Here is a 16689-nt window from a genome sequence, read left to right as displayed (position 1 = left end):
AATAGTTGATGTCGCCAAAGATGAGCTGAAGAGTTGAAGTCATCGAAGAGTTGAAGTCGATGAAGAGTAAGTACGATTCTCTTTTCCAATACCTATTTCGTCAAGCTTAAGTACTAAATCAGTCTTCTTGTTAGCTAAAGTGGTTGATTTTTTTGTTTGTGTTTAGAAGAGGAATAAGAAGGGATTGATTATTTGGGGTTGTTGGCAAGATGAACTGGAGCTAATTAGTCTCTCCGTCATGCTTTTCTCTCAAATTTCTCACTGAAGAACACGATTTCAGAAAAATTTTGTGGGTAAGTGCCCGAATTGCGACTTGAGAGAAGTCTATTGTTGGAGTAGTATGAAGAATGGTATTGCAGAATTCGTGGGTAAGTGCCCGAATTGCCAACAAGTCAAGGTAGAGCACCAGAGGCCCGATGGCATGGTTCAAAACATAGATCTTCCAGAATGGAAGTGGGAGATGATCAATATACACTTCATTACAGGTTTACTGCGTTCGCGCATGCAACATGATTTGATTTGGGTGATTGTAGATCGAATGACTAAATCAACCAATTTCTTACCGGTAAAGACTACTTTTACAGCAGAGGATTATGCCAACTTATACATTCAAGAGATATTTAGACTTAATGGAGTTCCAGTATCTATTCTTTCAGATAGAGGAGTTTAATTCACCGCACAATTTTAGAAGTCTTTTCAGAAAGGTTTGGGTTCCAAGGTAAATTTGAATACTGCTTTTCATCCTCAGACTGATGGTCAAGCAGAGCGTAGGATTCAGACTTTAGAGGATATGATGAGGGCTTGTGTGATCGACTTCAAGGGTAGTTGGGATGATCACTTACCTTTAATAGAGTTTACTTACAACAATAGTTATCACTCTAGCATACACATGGCTCCCTATGAGGCTCTTTATGGGAGAAGTATTTTATATTATTTTTAAATATATATTGATAAAGTATTTTAAGTCGTTAAGCACCCAAACAAAATCACTTTCACAAAGACCCAAATCAAAATCAATAGTTCATCTTCCTCACAATATTTCTCTCTCTAAAAACTCAAGAAAAAGAAGAGTAAAATCGAAGATTGGGCTTCAAGAAATCAAGGGTTTTTCATCAAATTCTTTCAATATTCATCATCAAGGTATGGTAGTTTTCATATTTGGCTAGATTCCACCCATAGAGCCCCTTCAAAACATGATTTCAAAACTTACAATTTTCCCCAAATTCAAGGGTTTTGTTCGAGTGACTTGGGTTCTATTTAAAAATGATTTAAATGGTTGAATTATGTTGGGTTATGATTGAATTGATGATTTATGATTGAATTATGGTGAAATTCCCTCAAGAACCCATGAATTATGGTGATCATAATGTGGGTTAATTAATTTTAGAAGTATGTAAATGGTCTTGTATGAATTAATTGAATTGATTGAATTATGTTATTACCCATATCTAATGTAGAAATTCTAGATGTTGGGTCGAATGTGATTCTTGAAAGTTGAATTATGATAATTGTACATGAGTATGAGAATTATGCAGTGCTTCAAGATTTATGTTTTGTTGTTACAATATGATATAATTGGCAACACCTATTTACATATATGGCCACACTTTTAAAGTGTCCTATTTTTATAATTGAAAAAACAACACATTATAAGTGTGGCCTTAAAATTTTCACTAAAATTTTATGTTCCCTCCAATATTTTTAACTCTCCTTCCCATTTTTTATTGGCCAAAAAAAATAAAGATTAATAAATCATAAAACATTAATCAGTCTTTCACGCTTCACTTTCCTCATTCACGCTTTCCTCTTTCACTGAGCTAGCTGAACCTAAGTGAAGAGAGGTGAAGAGAGCTGAAGAACCAAAGAAACGATTCTCTTCTCCGATACAGATTTGTGAGAAAAAGATGTTGAATAGTTGATGTCGCCAAAGATGAGCTGAAGAGTTGAAGTCATCGAAGAGTTGAAGTCGCTGAAGAGTAAGTACGATTCTCTTTTCCAATACCTGTTTCGTCAAGCTTAAGTACTAAATCAGTCTTCTTGATATCTAAAGTGGTTGATTTTGTTTTAAGTTTAGAAGAGGAATAAGAAGGAATTGATTATTTGGGGTTGTTGGCAAGATGAACTGAAGCTAATTAGTCTCTCCGTCATGCTTTTCTCTCAAATTTCTCACTGAAGAACACGATTTCAGACATATTTTGTTGTAATAGGGTTTATTAGGTAAGAAATTCTATATTTGAAAGTCTAAATTTTAGCTTTAGGGTTTTGATAATCTTGTGTTTTATACGATTTTTGGGAGTGTAGCTAGTAATTTAGCTTCATCAGTTCAGTTCACTGTTAGGGGTTGGAAAAAAGTTGGGATTTATTTGAGCAAAAACATTTAGAGCAACTGAAGAAAATAGTTAAAATATATATATAGAAACACATTCAAGGCAGGGAGAGTTAAGTGTCGATAAGAGTATCACATTTTCTAATTCGTTTCGCAGATCAGTTTTCCCAAGCTTTGTTCGAGTCCGAGATTCTGTCCAGAATTCTCATCCGTCATAAGTGTTCGAGTCTCGTGGTGAAGATTGTTTCCTTGCTCGTCCTGTTCCAGTTCACTGCCCGAAGAAAGGTAATGTCGTTTTCCGCATAGTACTCTTTTCGCCTCTTCTATTTTAAGAGTGATATTGTGACTGTTTAAAGCTGTTTTGATTAGTTTCTTTCTTTTTAGTTGATTTATCTTTGAGTTGATGTTGATTCAATATGAGATATGTGTTTCTTAATTAGTTACTTTCGCGGGTCTGATAAATATCGCTTTAAAGATTCGAGAATTTGTATTCATTGTTGTTATTCCCCTACTTGTCATTCAAAGTTTTGTTTTGTTGTTTTTCTTCCTGATCTTGCTTTTGGAATGTGCATTGGAGTACTTGGTTTTGTTCTGCTAAATGCTAGATTGCTCTCAGGGGATGTGCATTGTTACCGCACACTTTTATTCTCCCATAATCTCATAGGTTGCATATGGTTGTAGCCTGTGATATCTATCTATCTATTGTCTTATGAAGAAATCAACACCTGTGTTACCTCCATAGTTTTGTAGTAAAAAATATCAATAGGTTTATCTATTGTAACTGTAATTTTATAGGAGGAATGAGCACTTATAGTCTCTAATGCAACATCAATTCAAAATATCATTTTTTGATAGATATTCAAGGTAACAATCCTATGTAGCCTTCATATGATTATATAAAAGCTTCTTTTATTTTGTTGGAATAGAGTTTATCATGTAAGAAATTCTATCTTTGAAAGTCTAAATTTTAGCTTTAGGGTTTTGATATTCTTGTGTTTTTTATTACGATTTTTGGGAGTGTAGCTAGTATTTTAGCTTCATCAGTTGAATTTTGGGAGTGTAGCCCGTATTTTAGCTTCATCGATTTATTCTTTGCCCTGAGCATTAATCACTAAATAAGTATAAGTGGGATGATTATTCACTTGAGAATTTCTTTTTTATTAGGCTTATAAGCCGATTAGGGCTGAAATCGTCCATGATAGTTTAGAAATTTGAGTTCATGTAATCGATTTTGAACTCTTACAATAAATATGCCTTGAGTTCAAACAAGTAGCTAACCAATACAGTTTGATTCTTCACTTCATGTAATCAATTTAGAAAAGTGAAGTTTGCTCATACTTAGATTCTTTATTCCAGTATCTAAGGTGTACAAAAAGAGTACTGGAATTGCTCGATATAACCTAGTACTTATTTGGATATCTGTTTTATGGTTTGTAGGTTGAACATGTGGATTCTCGAATCTAAATTATGTGAAAGTTTCTGCTCTCTCACGATAGATGTTGGATATGATATCTATTTCCTTTATCAAGTCAATAGCATAGTGATGGTCACCATATTATCAATTATCCAGATAGTAATTGAGCAATGCATTATTGTGAGTTGATATTCTATGAACACTGAGAAGAAGGATCATCTAGCTGGCTGGAATGCCTTGGTCTATACTGTTTTACATGACTAAAAAAAGTGCAGGTCTAAATGCTTGGTCTAGACTGTTTTACATGACTCAAGAAAAAATTCAGGTTTTGTTCTTATCTAAACTTGTAAAATTCACTAGTAACTACATTTGAAGCCCAAGAAATTTGGGCAAGTTTGTGTAAAAAGCTGTTTTCAAATGGATAACCATGCAATATCTGAAAATCATATCTCTCTGTTGATTTTTTCAAGTCACCTTTGTTAACTTCTTTTCTATGAATGTGGCAATACTTGGTTCCCATTGATGTGGTATTTAGTAGACTTTGTCCTTGATAAACTAGGTCTGATAAGGAATTATTGCTCCAGAAGCCTGTTGGTGGCAATTTTGGTGTTGAATTAGATTGAAAATACTTTTATGTTTAGGTGTTTTGATTTGCTTACTCGGCCGCACGGGTTAAAATATAAGAAGATATATCCTCATCTTTTGAGCTTCAGAAATATAGTTATTGAATGTGTAAGAGAACTAGAAAGGCACAATAGAACATTTAGGATGTACATAAAAGAAAAACACGCTAAGAAATCCTTCATAAATCAAAGTTAAAACTTAACCAAAAACACCACAAAACCAGTAGATTGAAAGATGAAGCCTTCTTCCCTTCAATGAACAACAAAAAGACTACACTGAGCAGCTATAATAAAAGGTACATCCCACTAATATACTTCAGGTTTGAAGCACTGCCCTGACAAAGTCTTATATTGTATTCCTGCAGAATTTTCAGGTTCAAACCTTGTTCTCTGAAACTGTTGTCAAAGATACATTTTAGGTATGGGTTCTGTACTTATTTTACTATCTTAAATCTTTGAAAGTTCAGTCTGTACTTTGTTTTTATCACTCATTGTCTCCTTTCAGCTTCTATACCTAATTTTTTTTTTATATTTTTAGTTGTATGAGTGTTGTATTGTATTGAAGGAGGACCTAGTGATTTTGGGTTGTAGTTGTGTACTTTTTTCCCCTATTGTTTTACTGTTTTGAACTGTGGTGGTTGTTGTGAGAGATGGTTTTAGTTTTCATTGCTTAAACTGATTCTCATAGTTAAAGCTGTCCCTTTTAGATTTCTTGGAATGTTAGAGACTTTGTTGTATTTTGTGAGTGAGTTTGTTGTCACTTGTGCTAGTTAAGCTTTGTTCTGATGTGGTTTGAGTTGTCATCATGTTGCTGCTGGTTCTTGTTTCTAGGAATCTGTGTTTCCTGTACTTTGGTACCCTGTATCTCAGCCTCTTTTTGTTGTCTTCTTTTAATTGTTTCTCTCTTTTTCTTGCTTGGTTTACCTTTTGATTTGTTGTTGGAAGGAGTCTGATCATTATCTTTCCCATTCTGCTGACTGTTATCACCTGTGGGGCCTGGATGATCCCTCTTCTTTATTTCACTGGTAGGAATAATAAGATCTTGCCTCCCTGAAATATTATCATTGCTGTCCTGAATTTTCTGCACTTGAGCCTGACTTGTAGCATTAACTTGAGACCTGTTTGGAACTTGTTGTTTATTCTGAATGTGATGCTGAGGGGTAGCAGGGGCTCTATGGTCTAGACTATGGTCAATCTGAGTGTTCTCATGCCCAGCATGAGACATATTCCCCCTTTGGATACCCTATCCTGCAAAATAGTTGTGTTCTCCTGACACCCTCATTCCAACCCTTCAATAACTTCAACAGCCTCATCCAAACAATTAACAAATGGGTTCTGGGGTAGGGGAGTAGTAGAGTCAATACCTGTGATCCTTTTGCTTTGATTTTTCAGAATTTTTTCTTTTTTTTCCTTGTCGGAATTATTTGACAATTAGTTGGCTGTGGAAGGTAAGTCAGTGGTTGGCTTAATATTAATTTGTGTCTCCATTGTATCCTTATCTTTTGAATTCTGATTTTCAGCTCCTTCTTGATTGTTTGGTTGATCCTGCATAGAAAGATCAATGAAATTATTAGAAGTAGGGAGTGCATAATTAGTAGTCATACCTGTGTGATGAGTCTGCTGCTGCTGCAATGTTTCCTTAGGAGATTTTGGTCTGTGCATGCTATGTTGAACTGGCCTGTAAGCTTTCCTCTTCTGAGTCTGCCATTCTTCATCAGCTGGCTTGTTGTTATTTCCTTGTTTTTGAAGCTGCTGGTACATCTCTTTGCTTAATAGTACAAACATGTGACAAGTGTCCTTGGTGTTTACAATACATAGCAATGCCAAGGTAGCTCCGAACTTATTTTGATTTACAGTGTAGGATTAGGAATGTTTAGACAAATGTTGTCCATAAATGTTTGATACAACCGTGTGCATAGTAAATGATTCAGCCTAGGGATTTTTTAATTGAAACTAAGAGTCCTGTTTTTCATAACAGTACCTCTACATTGGGAAGGGGCTGGGAAGTATTGTTAAAAATGACTAGCATTGAGCATATTAAATACATGATTTATTTCACTAATTTATAATTTTATTTTGAATGTGTAGGAAAATGCCGGTAATTGAATTTGAATTGTGACTAGAAGTAAACTCGATCTATTGTAGTGAACGATGAAGAGTTTTTGTAGTACTATTGTCATATATGTTTGAATGCATTTGGTTTTGTGGAATTTATTGATAGTAGAGATCTTTAAGCATTCACTTTATAAGTATTGGTTGTACAAGACACGTTTCTCGCAGTTTATTTGAAATATATAGCTTTGATTTAATTATTAGTTAATTTTGTGCTTTAGGTCACTTGTATATTTAATTATGTGATTATTGAATATATGCAAATAAAAATTATTATTCTTAAAAATAGAAAATTGTTGCTACAAAATTCTACACAACATTGCCACACTTCAAAAGTGTTGTTGTAGGACATCCAATGTTATCTTGTACATAAGTTACACTTTATAAGTGTTGCTCTAGATGAGATATAAAAGGCAACACTTTTTAAGTGTGACCAATAACAAAGCAAAGGCAACGCTTTTAAGTGTAGTATAATTAAAAAAAGGTGTCGCTAATGCATCACTACAAAGCGTGCCTGGCGACATTTAAAAAGTGTTGCCTAATGTCAAAGGTTACGCTACCCCTTAAAAAGTGTTGCTTAAAGTCAAAAAGTGTAGCCTTTTATCAAAGGCCACACTTTTTGCTAGTTTAGGCTACACTTTACTGGGGTGGCCGTAGGCCTAAAATGGTGTAGTGTGCACAACGTTTTTATGGTCAGGGGCTACAGAAACTTCAAGGAAGTCATTGGTAGCATGGGAACTTTGAACAAACCAAGAGGAGCCAGAGGCTTGGATTTGATTAACTTCCAACATTTTTAATAGAGTAGTCATATGTAAACTACTCTGGATTTTGGCACGATAAAAGAGATGAATTTTGGTTCCAATGGGTTCACAACTTCCATATAATGTTCTACGTGACAAGTTGTCTTTCAATCATATGTTCTTTGTCTGTAAAGATGTATCTTAAGTTGGAATGAGGATGTAAAATGGATATCCAATCAAGTCAATAAAGGAAGTCCTAGCATACAGGTTCTGGGGTGACAACTAAATCAAAGGTGATAATTTGATTTGCGAGGACACTTCAAGATACAAAGGAATCCTTTCCTTGTTGAGGAAGACCTAGTGATCTTTAAAGCTTCCTTGGCATCATCATACCACATTTTCTAGAAATGGATAGTCAGTATAGCCAACAACATGATCAGAAGTATAGAATGTTTCCCTGTTATACTTATTGAGAGGTGCATCAAGCTCAAATCTCTTGGGTAAATCCAAATTAGCTATAAACAGACGTCCATACGCAACAAGATCATCTCGGCCTTTATCCACAGCTTTGTTTCCATCTTCTCTATCGTAACCACCAGCTACAATAAAAGTACCTCTAAATGCCTTCCTCATGGGTACAAGGCTTTTAGGACATTCAACTTTTTCCCCAATTGTTTTCATTCTTGGCTCAACCATGTGACAATAAGATATACCATACTTATTCAAGGATTCAGCCATGTAAAGTCCCAAAGCACTTGGATTTGAGTCTCCAGAATCCATGTAGTTAGCAAATGGGGAAAGCCTTATTCCGACTCTGTCAGCTCCTATCTCATTTACAACTGCTTCAACTATTTCGAGTGCAAATCTACAACGGTTCTCTAAAGTCCCTCCATATTGGTCAGTTCGATTATTGACTTGGTCTTTCATAAACTGGTCAATTAGATAGCCATGAGCTCCATGGATCTCAACCCCATCAAATCCTACAATTGAATAGTTTACATAATAAAATATTGATTTTAGAATCCTACAAAGTGTATTTGAAGGCAATACTGATGTGACAGCACATCACAATTAATCAAGTCACCTAGTAATTAATCTAACAAAGCACTCATATTAGAAAATAGTCTACAAGATGTAAAATTGTTTGCAAAAACTTCTACATCTAAATTTCTTTTCTTTATTTCCCCTAGACCATGGTGGAGATAACTGAAAAGTAACTCATTCTGGTTTAAATTTCTCTGAAGAGCACCGATAATGTCATTTTGGTTGCAAAAGTCATATTGTTCACACAAATTATGTTGCAATTAGTACAAAATTCTTTTCTTGTTTCTCTGCTTTATTGTTTACAGTACAAGTTCTAATCCAATGTTCACATATGACAGTTACATTCTAAATATACGCAATATAAAATGAAGCTACATACTGGGAAAAAATTAAGCTCTTCCTATATGTAACATACTAAAAGGTCATCATATTTTATCAAGTTTGCCGAATAAGTCATTAGAATTATTCAAATACTGATATATTCAACTCATCTTATGCATGTTATTTTCATACCAAGGATCTCACCATCCATTTTATCAAATACTGATTTTGTGTTTTTTGTCTTCTTTCCTTTTAGGGTATTATACATCATAAAAATAGTAAATATGAAATAAAGATTTTGTACTCTAGAATTTAAGACTCAAACAACTTCTATCAAAGTAGACTGAAAAGTTTTACCAGCTTCAATGGCATTTCTAGCAGCAATCCTGAAATCGTTAACAATTTGAGGAATTTCATTTGTGCTCAGCTGTCGTGGCGGAGTTTGAGTTTTTACTGGCTTGTCTGTGCTGGAGATAGGAGCTTGTCGATTGGGCTGGAAATCTGTTAAGAGGATCCGGAGTTACATTTAACGAGATGGTTCTCCCAAAGTATCAAATATGAGTATATAAATTGGTTAAAACCACTGAGGCAAAGTTAGTTACCTTTGGTAGAAATTCTCCCTGTATGCCAAAGTTGGCAAAAAAAGATTCCTCCTTTGTCATGGACAGCACTTACAATTGGTTTCCAGGCCTCGACTTGATCCTTCCTCCATATACCAGGTGTATCTTTGTATCTTCAATTAATAAAGTATTTCAAAAGAGTATTTGGGAGGAAATTAATTAGAACTACAAACTTGGTAAATTGCAAGAACTGAGGTTACCCATGGGAGGTGTCAGAAACTCCTATAGCTTCTGATATAAGAAAACTGCCTTTTGTGGTTCTTTGTGAGTAATAAAGGAAAACATGTGGTTGAGGAACATTGCCATATGATCTTGTCCTTGTTAATGGCGCCAACACAACTCTGCAAAACTTATTAAGTGTTACTAATAAGAAGTAATTCATATTTTATCCATCAATCCAAAAAGAACGATGGTAGCAATTCGTAATTGTGGTGGTAGTAATGATTGGGATGATAAGTTGGTTGATGTTGTTGAGATACTCGTAGTTATCAGGTTGTTAGAGTAGATTTAGTTCAAATTGTTTAATCCAATCTTTTCCGCAAGATTAGATTAAGTTGTTAAAATAGTTCCTTAGAGTTAGTCAAGTTAGTTACATATTAGAATTAGCCAAGTTAGTTCATCTTACTTGTATTTAAGTTGATGTTACGATTGAATTAGATCATTCAAGTTTGCTTTGATTCTCAATCTCTGGTTTCAGAGCCTCTCTAAAACTCTTACGAGTTGGATCCAATTTTTTTTTCTCTCTTCTCTTCAAAAACATGGTTGTCCCTGCTACCACCAGTGACAGTGCCGCTGCAGTCCCAACTACCACTCATGTGGTACAATTTATTCCAGCTGCCCAATTACCCATCAAACTGCAAGGTAACCTCAACTTTGCAACTGGTGATGCTACTCAACAGACACGCTCCTTGGGCATCTCACTGGTGCCAAATCTACTCCGCCAACCACTATCACCCAAACTGATAGTACTGTCTCAAATCCTTAATATCATACATAGTTTTGCCAAGATCAACTAATTCAATAGGCAATGATGGCATCAATTGACCCTACCATTGCTCCCATTGTTGCAACTGCTTCATCGGCAAAAATGGCATGGTATCTCCTTCATATAACTTATACCAACAACAGTCACACTCGTATCTTCAGCTTGCGAGATCAGTTGCAAACTTGAAAAAGGCCTCTAAGATAGTTGCTACTTCCCGACATGAGGTCAAACTAATTGTTGATGCTCTCAAATTAGCAGGCTCTCCAGTAACTGATGATGAACTAGCAGTCAAGATCTTGAGTGTCCTGGGTCATAAGTACCGTGAAATCACTACCACTATAAGAGCGTGTGACACAACCTTAAGGTTTGAGGAGCTATTCCAGAAACTTACGGACCATGAACTCTTTCTCAAACATTAAGATATTGCAAAAGTCATCCTCAATCATCACAACTGCATTTGTACAAAGGACCAACTTTCAGCCCCAACATCACAAGAATAATTACCACTTCCCCAATCAATCTTCGAAACCACAGGCTCAACAATAGGCGTACCCTGGCACAATCAACAAAATGGGAGACAACCCAGGCAAGCTGTTAAATGCCAACTTTGGAAGAAGATCGGCCACACCATTGATGTGTGTTGCTCAAAATTGTGCAATCACTTTGAAGCTAAGGTCAACTTTCTGTCGAATCATCACCAGATGCAAATCCTTGGATCCTTGATTCTGGAGAAATCCATCATGTCACAATAGATTCAGATAAATTTGAAGAATATATTTGCAATGAGGACGTGTCCATGGGTGACGGTAAAACTATTCCCATTATTCACACTAGTTTAACTCAAATTAAGGCTTCTAATTCTAATTTCATGCTCTCTAACACTCTTTGTTGTCCAACTATCAAAAAGAACCTTATTTCTGGTGCTAAGTTTTGCTCTGACAATCTAACCTCAATCGAACTTTCAATAATCTTTTCTTGTGAAGGATCTCAAAACTTGGAGAATGCTGGTACAAGGCTGGAATAAAAATGGGCTCTATTAGTGGCCCCGTAGGATCATATATCACCTTCCGCCAACTTCAATTCTACCAAAGTCTCCCATCAACTATGGTACTCTCGCCTGGGTAATCCTCATCTGAAAATCCTAGACTTAGTACTGAATAAATTTTCACTTCCCTTTTCAACCAAAGAAAAGTTTGATTTTTGTAATTCTTGCTCATCAAATAAAGCTCATTGTTTCTCATATCAACAACTCACTTTAAATAGCAATGCACCACTTCAAACTTTGTTTAGTGATTTATGGGGTCCATCACCCATTTTATCCATTGATAAAAAGTTGTATTACAACATTTTTGTTGATCATTACACCTAATATATTTGGTTGTATACAATCAAAAACAAAAGTGAAGTCGCTTCTATTTTTGCACAATTTCATCCTTTGGTGGAAAAAATTTTTAAACAAAAAATTGCCTTAGTTTATACTGATGGAGGGGGTGAATACACATGTCTTAAACACTACCTACAACGCAATGGCATTGAGCATTTAATTTCCCCATCTTACACACCCCAACGAGTTGCCATAGCTGAACGAAGACATCTTTACATTGTCGAAACAGCTAGAACTCTTCTCAATGAAGCCTCACTACCATTTGAATTATGGTTATTTTCCTGTCACCATGCTGTCTATATGTTAAATAGACTTCCTACACCTGGCTTGAATAATGATTTTCCTTATAAACAATTATATGGCGAACCAATGGCGAACCACAAAAATACTCTTTGATAAAATTTTTTGGTTGACTTTGTTATCCATGGCTTAAACCATATACACACAATAAGTTTCAGCCTAGATCTACACCATGTGTTTATTTAGGAGTTTCTATTGTTCATCATGCACACCTCTATTTTGATCCAATGAACTCAAAAATATTTGTTAGTTGTGATGTTCAATTTTGTGAAAATATTTTTCCTTTTACTCTAATGTTCTCACACTTGAAAAAATAAAATTTCCATGTAAAAATGGGAAATCATAGCGTCTCTAGTCTGTAAGGTTACCCATCCAGAAGTCCAACACAATTTGGACTCCAATCTCGTTCCAACTCTTCCGCCGCCTATTACTATCCCCCCAACAGTTCCCTCTTCTTCCAATTCAACAAATTTGCATATATCTCGCAACACTCAAGAGTTCATAATTGAAGGGAAACTACTAGCAGCCTCCACTTCATCAGGTATCATTCCTATCGCTTCTCAATCTCCTTCACTATTTAATATTCCCTCCCACACCACCTCTCCCCCATCACCCGATTCTAGTCCTCCCTAACCAATATTGATCCAGCAGCCACCAAATCCTCAAGACACTATGCCGACTACCGATGCCCCTCCACCCTCCAGTGTGGTCCCACCAAATCCTCCAGACACTATGCCGACTACTGATGCCCCTCCACCCTCCAGTGTGGTCACACGGTCCAAAAATAATATCTTCAAACCGAAAAAACAATTTTGCTTCTTGGCTCACCATTCTTCCACATCAAATATCTTTAAGCAAGCAGTTAAGTACATTGAATGGAAGAATGCCATGGATCTGGAATACGAAGCCCTAATGAGAAACCAAACTTGGGAACTAGTACCTAGGACCCAATGAACAATGTTGATTGTAACTGGTTGTTTTGAACTAAATGAAAGTTGATGGTTCCATTGACAAGTACAAGGCGCGATTAGTAGCAAAATGTTTCACACAATATCCAGGATTGGACTTTATGAAACTTTTAGTCTGGTTGTCAAACCAACCACTATCAAGATCGTTCTATCCATCACAATTCAAAACAAGTGGAAAGTTCACTAACTTGATGTCAACGTCGCATTTTTGCAAGGTAACTTACAAGAGCAAGTATTCATGGCTCAATCGAAAGGCTACGCTAACTCTAATTTTCCCAATCATGTATGCCATCTCAAAAAGTCTATTTATGGCAAAAAACAAGCTCCATATCCCTGGTATAAGGCTCTCAAGTCTCATTTGACTGGTATCGGGTTTGTTAAGTTTCAATCAGATGCCTCTCTATTTATTTTCACATCTGAGGTTGTCACTATGTATATTTTGGTTTATGTTGACGATATCCTCATTACTTGGAATTACCCAACCCTTGTCACACATGTAATCGACTCTCTGGCTGGTAGGTTCTCCCAAAAAACCTTGGTTAACTCAACTATCTTTTTTGGGATCAAAGTTAAACATGTTCCGAATGGAATTGTCTTATAACACTCCAGGTACATACTTGAGATTCTCTTAGATGTGGATACATCAGACTATAAAGGGGTTGCGACACCCATGTTCTCAAGTTCACCTCCTACCAATGCAACCTTTAATCGCCGCATCCTGGTAAGTTGCTATACTTATCATTCATGCGTCCTGATATTGCATTTGCAGTTAATAAATTATCTCAGTTTATGCAATCCCCGAGTCTGGAGCACTTGAAAGCAGAAGCAGTAAAAAGGGTTCTCCGATATCTCAAGTCATCAACAACATTGTGCTTGCAAATATCTCGCCACTCTGATAGAAATCTACATATGTATGTTGATGCTGATTAGGTGGGCGATTGCTGTGATAGAATCTCCACATCTAATTATATACTCTTCTTGGGACCAAATCCTATCTGTTGGTCCTCTGGGAAGCAACAATCAGTTGTTTGATCTTCCACTGAAGCAGAATACAAATCGGTAGCCAATGCACTCTCTGAGATTACTTGGGTCCAAAACTTGTTGAATGAGTTACGATACCAAGTCTTACAAGCGCCAAACTTTTTTGCGATAACATTGGTGTTTCATATCTCAACAAAAACCCAGTCTTCCAGACTAACATGAAGCACATTGCACTAGACTTTTATTACCTCCGCAACAGTGTGCAATCAGGCAGAGTGATTGTCAAATATCTTCCCGCCATGGATCAAAATGCACACACTCTCACAAAGCCGCTGCCCAAACCTGCCTTTCTTCGGTGTTTATCAAAGTTAGGTGTTGTTGCACCACACCTAACTTTAGGAGGTGTGTTGAGATACTCATAGTTTTCAGGTTTATAGAGTAGATTTAGTTCAAATCATTTGATCTTTTCTTTTTCACAAGATTATATTAAGTTGTTAAAGAAATTCCTTAGAGTTAGTCAAGTTAGTTATATATTAAGTTGTTAGTGTACTTCCTCAAAATTAGTCAAGTTAGTGACATCTTACTTGTATTTAAGTTGACGTTACCATTGAACAAGATCATTCATGTTTGCTTTGATTCTCAATCTCTTTAGATGTTAGTGGTTAGTGGTGCTTACTGAGAAATGTGTGGTATATAATGATGATGTTGGTGGAAAACTGATCGTGATGGTAGTTGTGATGTCAAAAGTAGGAATTGGTTGTAGTGATGCTAATTTTTTGTAGTGGTGGCGGTGATAATGATGGTTGTTATTCTGAATATAACTATAATGATGGAAGTTGTAGTGGTGACAATGATGGTGGTTATTCTTAATATAACTATAATGATTGAACTGGTAGGTGTGATAGATCGCGACTGACGGTAATAGTTGGCAACGATGGTGATTATGATGACAGAGATGGGTTGGTGATGGTGGTGGTAGTTGACAATGGTAGTGGTAATTATGATGGCAGAGGTGATTAACAGTGGTGGCCGATAGTTGTGGACAAAGTGGTAATAAAATTGTTCACACAAAAATACTTTTAATAAAACTGCCTAATTATGCAAAATACTACACTATTTACTAATTCTTCCTTTTGTTTAAAATAATTACATATTGTCGCAGTAGTTAATAATTCCATACAAGATTTCAAGTTACATATTCCTAGATACATGTATTTTTCTACCATATACTATCTGAAATATAGATACAAAGGGAGGAGCGAGAGAGGAGAGGAAAACAAGATAGGAGGGAGGCGAGGGAGAGAATCAATGTATCCCAGATACATGCGACATGTAATTGAGGTACCATATACATTCCACATATATTCTAAAATACATATACACAAAGAGGAGTGAGTGAGATAGGAGAGAGGCGAGCAAGAGAGTTACAAATCACACTACATATATGTATTTGAGATACCATATACATTGAAGATACATTATGACATACAAATGTATAGGAAGAGAGGCAATTGAGAGAGAGATAGTCAATCAAAATAGAAGAGATGTGAGTGAGAGAGTCATTGTATCCATGATACATGTAAATCCACTTGGATACAAGTATCTGAAGTAAATTACACCTAATTTTTACTCATGTATCCAAGATACATCTATCTAAATGCATCACATACATGTATCTGAAGACCGAAATCTTGCACGAATAATCATTTCAAAATTTATGAGAAGGCACGTAATCAAGACCTTAATTAGTGAGATTTGTATTATTTTCCCTAATATTAATACTTTAAAGATTGAGTAGGTTATCAACTTCCTTGTGTTTATATTGACCCAAAGATTGAGCCATTAATTGTCGGAATACCTTGAAGAGCACATGCTTTCAAGTATGCCATTCGATTCCAATACAATCTCATGTGATTTATGAAGTTCACATGAGGCAATTCTTATAAATGGCCAAAAATACAAGAAGACAAGTTTTCATTCAGTTTGTTATTCTTAATTTGTTATAAAGATATAAATTCAGGATTCCTCTGATCAAAATCATCTATTTCAACCATAAGAAGTGCATTATCAAACAATCTATATTCCAGAAAGCACCAAAAATATATTCTATATGAAACTATTTTTAAACAAGAAAGTCAAAAGTACCTGTGAGAAAGTTGAAAGTTACCCATTTTATAGGGTGTGAGCAAAGGATTTTCCATCTCGAGCTTTCTCCTCTATTTTGACCTTCACTGCAATTCTTGCACTAAAATGCAAAAGGTGTTGTTAGTATACAAAACTACAAGGAAAAAGTAGAGGATGATGCTCATATGAATAATACTACATGTGTGTTTATTTGAAAAAACACAATACTACAGTAATTGAAAAGTAAACAACGTGTTCAAATTTGGATTCAGAGATTTACGAGATAGTTATGTACATTCTATTTAGATATTAAAAATATGCAACGTGTTATGTTGAAGGTTAGTTAGGGTGTAAAAACACATAGATCCATTACAGAGATGAAGAAGGTTGAAGATAAAGCCACATAACATATTTAACAGATTTAGTATGTGTGCTCTTTGTCATTAAATTGAAAAATAAGGGTATTTTGGTCCCTTAGGCTCATCAAACTAATAAGTTTGCTCTCCATTCTCCTAGGCTGTATACGTGTCTTTCAATTTGGAGTTGAACAATAGATTTTGAAGCTGAGGGGAAAAAGAACAAAAAATGGGTAGTAACTTTGCAGGTCACATCTTAGAGGCTAAAAGTATTGCGTTCAATATATAGTTATAGTAAACCAATGAATAGAAGAGCTAACCAAATATCACAATAGCTAAAAGCAGTTCTAAATTGTAATCAATATAAGAGCTAACATAATATCATAGAAGC

At 35.6% G+C, this 16689-nt stretch overlaps 1 protein-coding gene and 1 long non-coding RNA gene across 2 annotated transcripts; one reads left to right on the top strand and one right to left on the bottom strand.

The window, feature by feature from the left end:
* The first annotated feature begins 1777 nt into the window (after window positions 1–1777).
* LOC107061594 (uncharacterized) lies at window positions 1778–2501 on the top strand. Its single transcript, XR_001474083.1, has 3 exons — window positions 1778–1976; window positions 2075–2217; window positions 2484–2501. It is a non-coding gene; the product is annotated as an uncharacterized lncRNA (long non-coding RNA).
* A 4379-nt stretch (window positions 2502–6880) lies between these two features.
* Window positions 6881–16056, bottom strand: LOC102588513 (12-oxophytodienoate reductase 2-like). The gene is made up of 5 exons (XM_006339326.2): window positions 15964–16056; window positions 9401–9541; window positions 9183–9313; window positions 8938–9081; window positions 6881–8195 (listed from the first exon to the last, which is right to left on the bottom strand). The coding sequence occupies exons 1-5, from the start codon at window positions 16017–16019 to the stop codon at window positions 7603–7605; spliced, it is 1065 nt and encodes a 354-aa protein (XP_006339388.1). The 5' UTR covers window positions 16020–16056; the 3' UTR covers window positions 6881–7602.
* Between the last annotated feature and the right edge of the window lie 633 nt (window positions 16057–16689).

This window comes from Solanum tuberosum, unplaced genomic scaffold (assembly GCF_000226075.1).
Source record: "Solanum tuberosum cultivar DM 1-3 516 R44 unplaced genomic scaffold, SolTub_3.0 scf00009, whole genome shotgun sequence".
Lineage (NCBI taxonomy): Eukaryota > Viridiplantae > Streptophyta > Magnoliopsida > Solanales > Solanaceae > Solanum > Solanum tuberosum.
Note: the sequence above shows the minus strand (reverse complement) of the source record. Positions and strands in the feature narration are given on the sequence as shown.

Bases quoted from the DNA above. Each gene is read 5' to 3' on its own strand.
- LOC102588513 (XM_006339326.2), bottom strand. From the start codon at position 16,019: ATGGAAAATCCTTTGCTCACACCCTATAAAATGGGTAACTTTCAACTT. The intron at 9,542-15,963 runs GTACTTTTGACT...TAAGTTTTGCAG, and splicing joins AACTTTCAACTTTCTCACAG to AGTTGTGTTGGCGCCATTAA. The intron at 8,196-8,937 runs GTAAAACTTTTC...ATTCAATTGTAG, and splicing joins TAGAAATGCCATTGAAGCTG to GATTTGATGGGGTTGAGATC.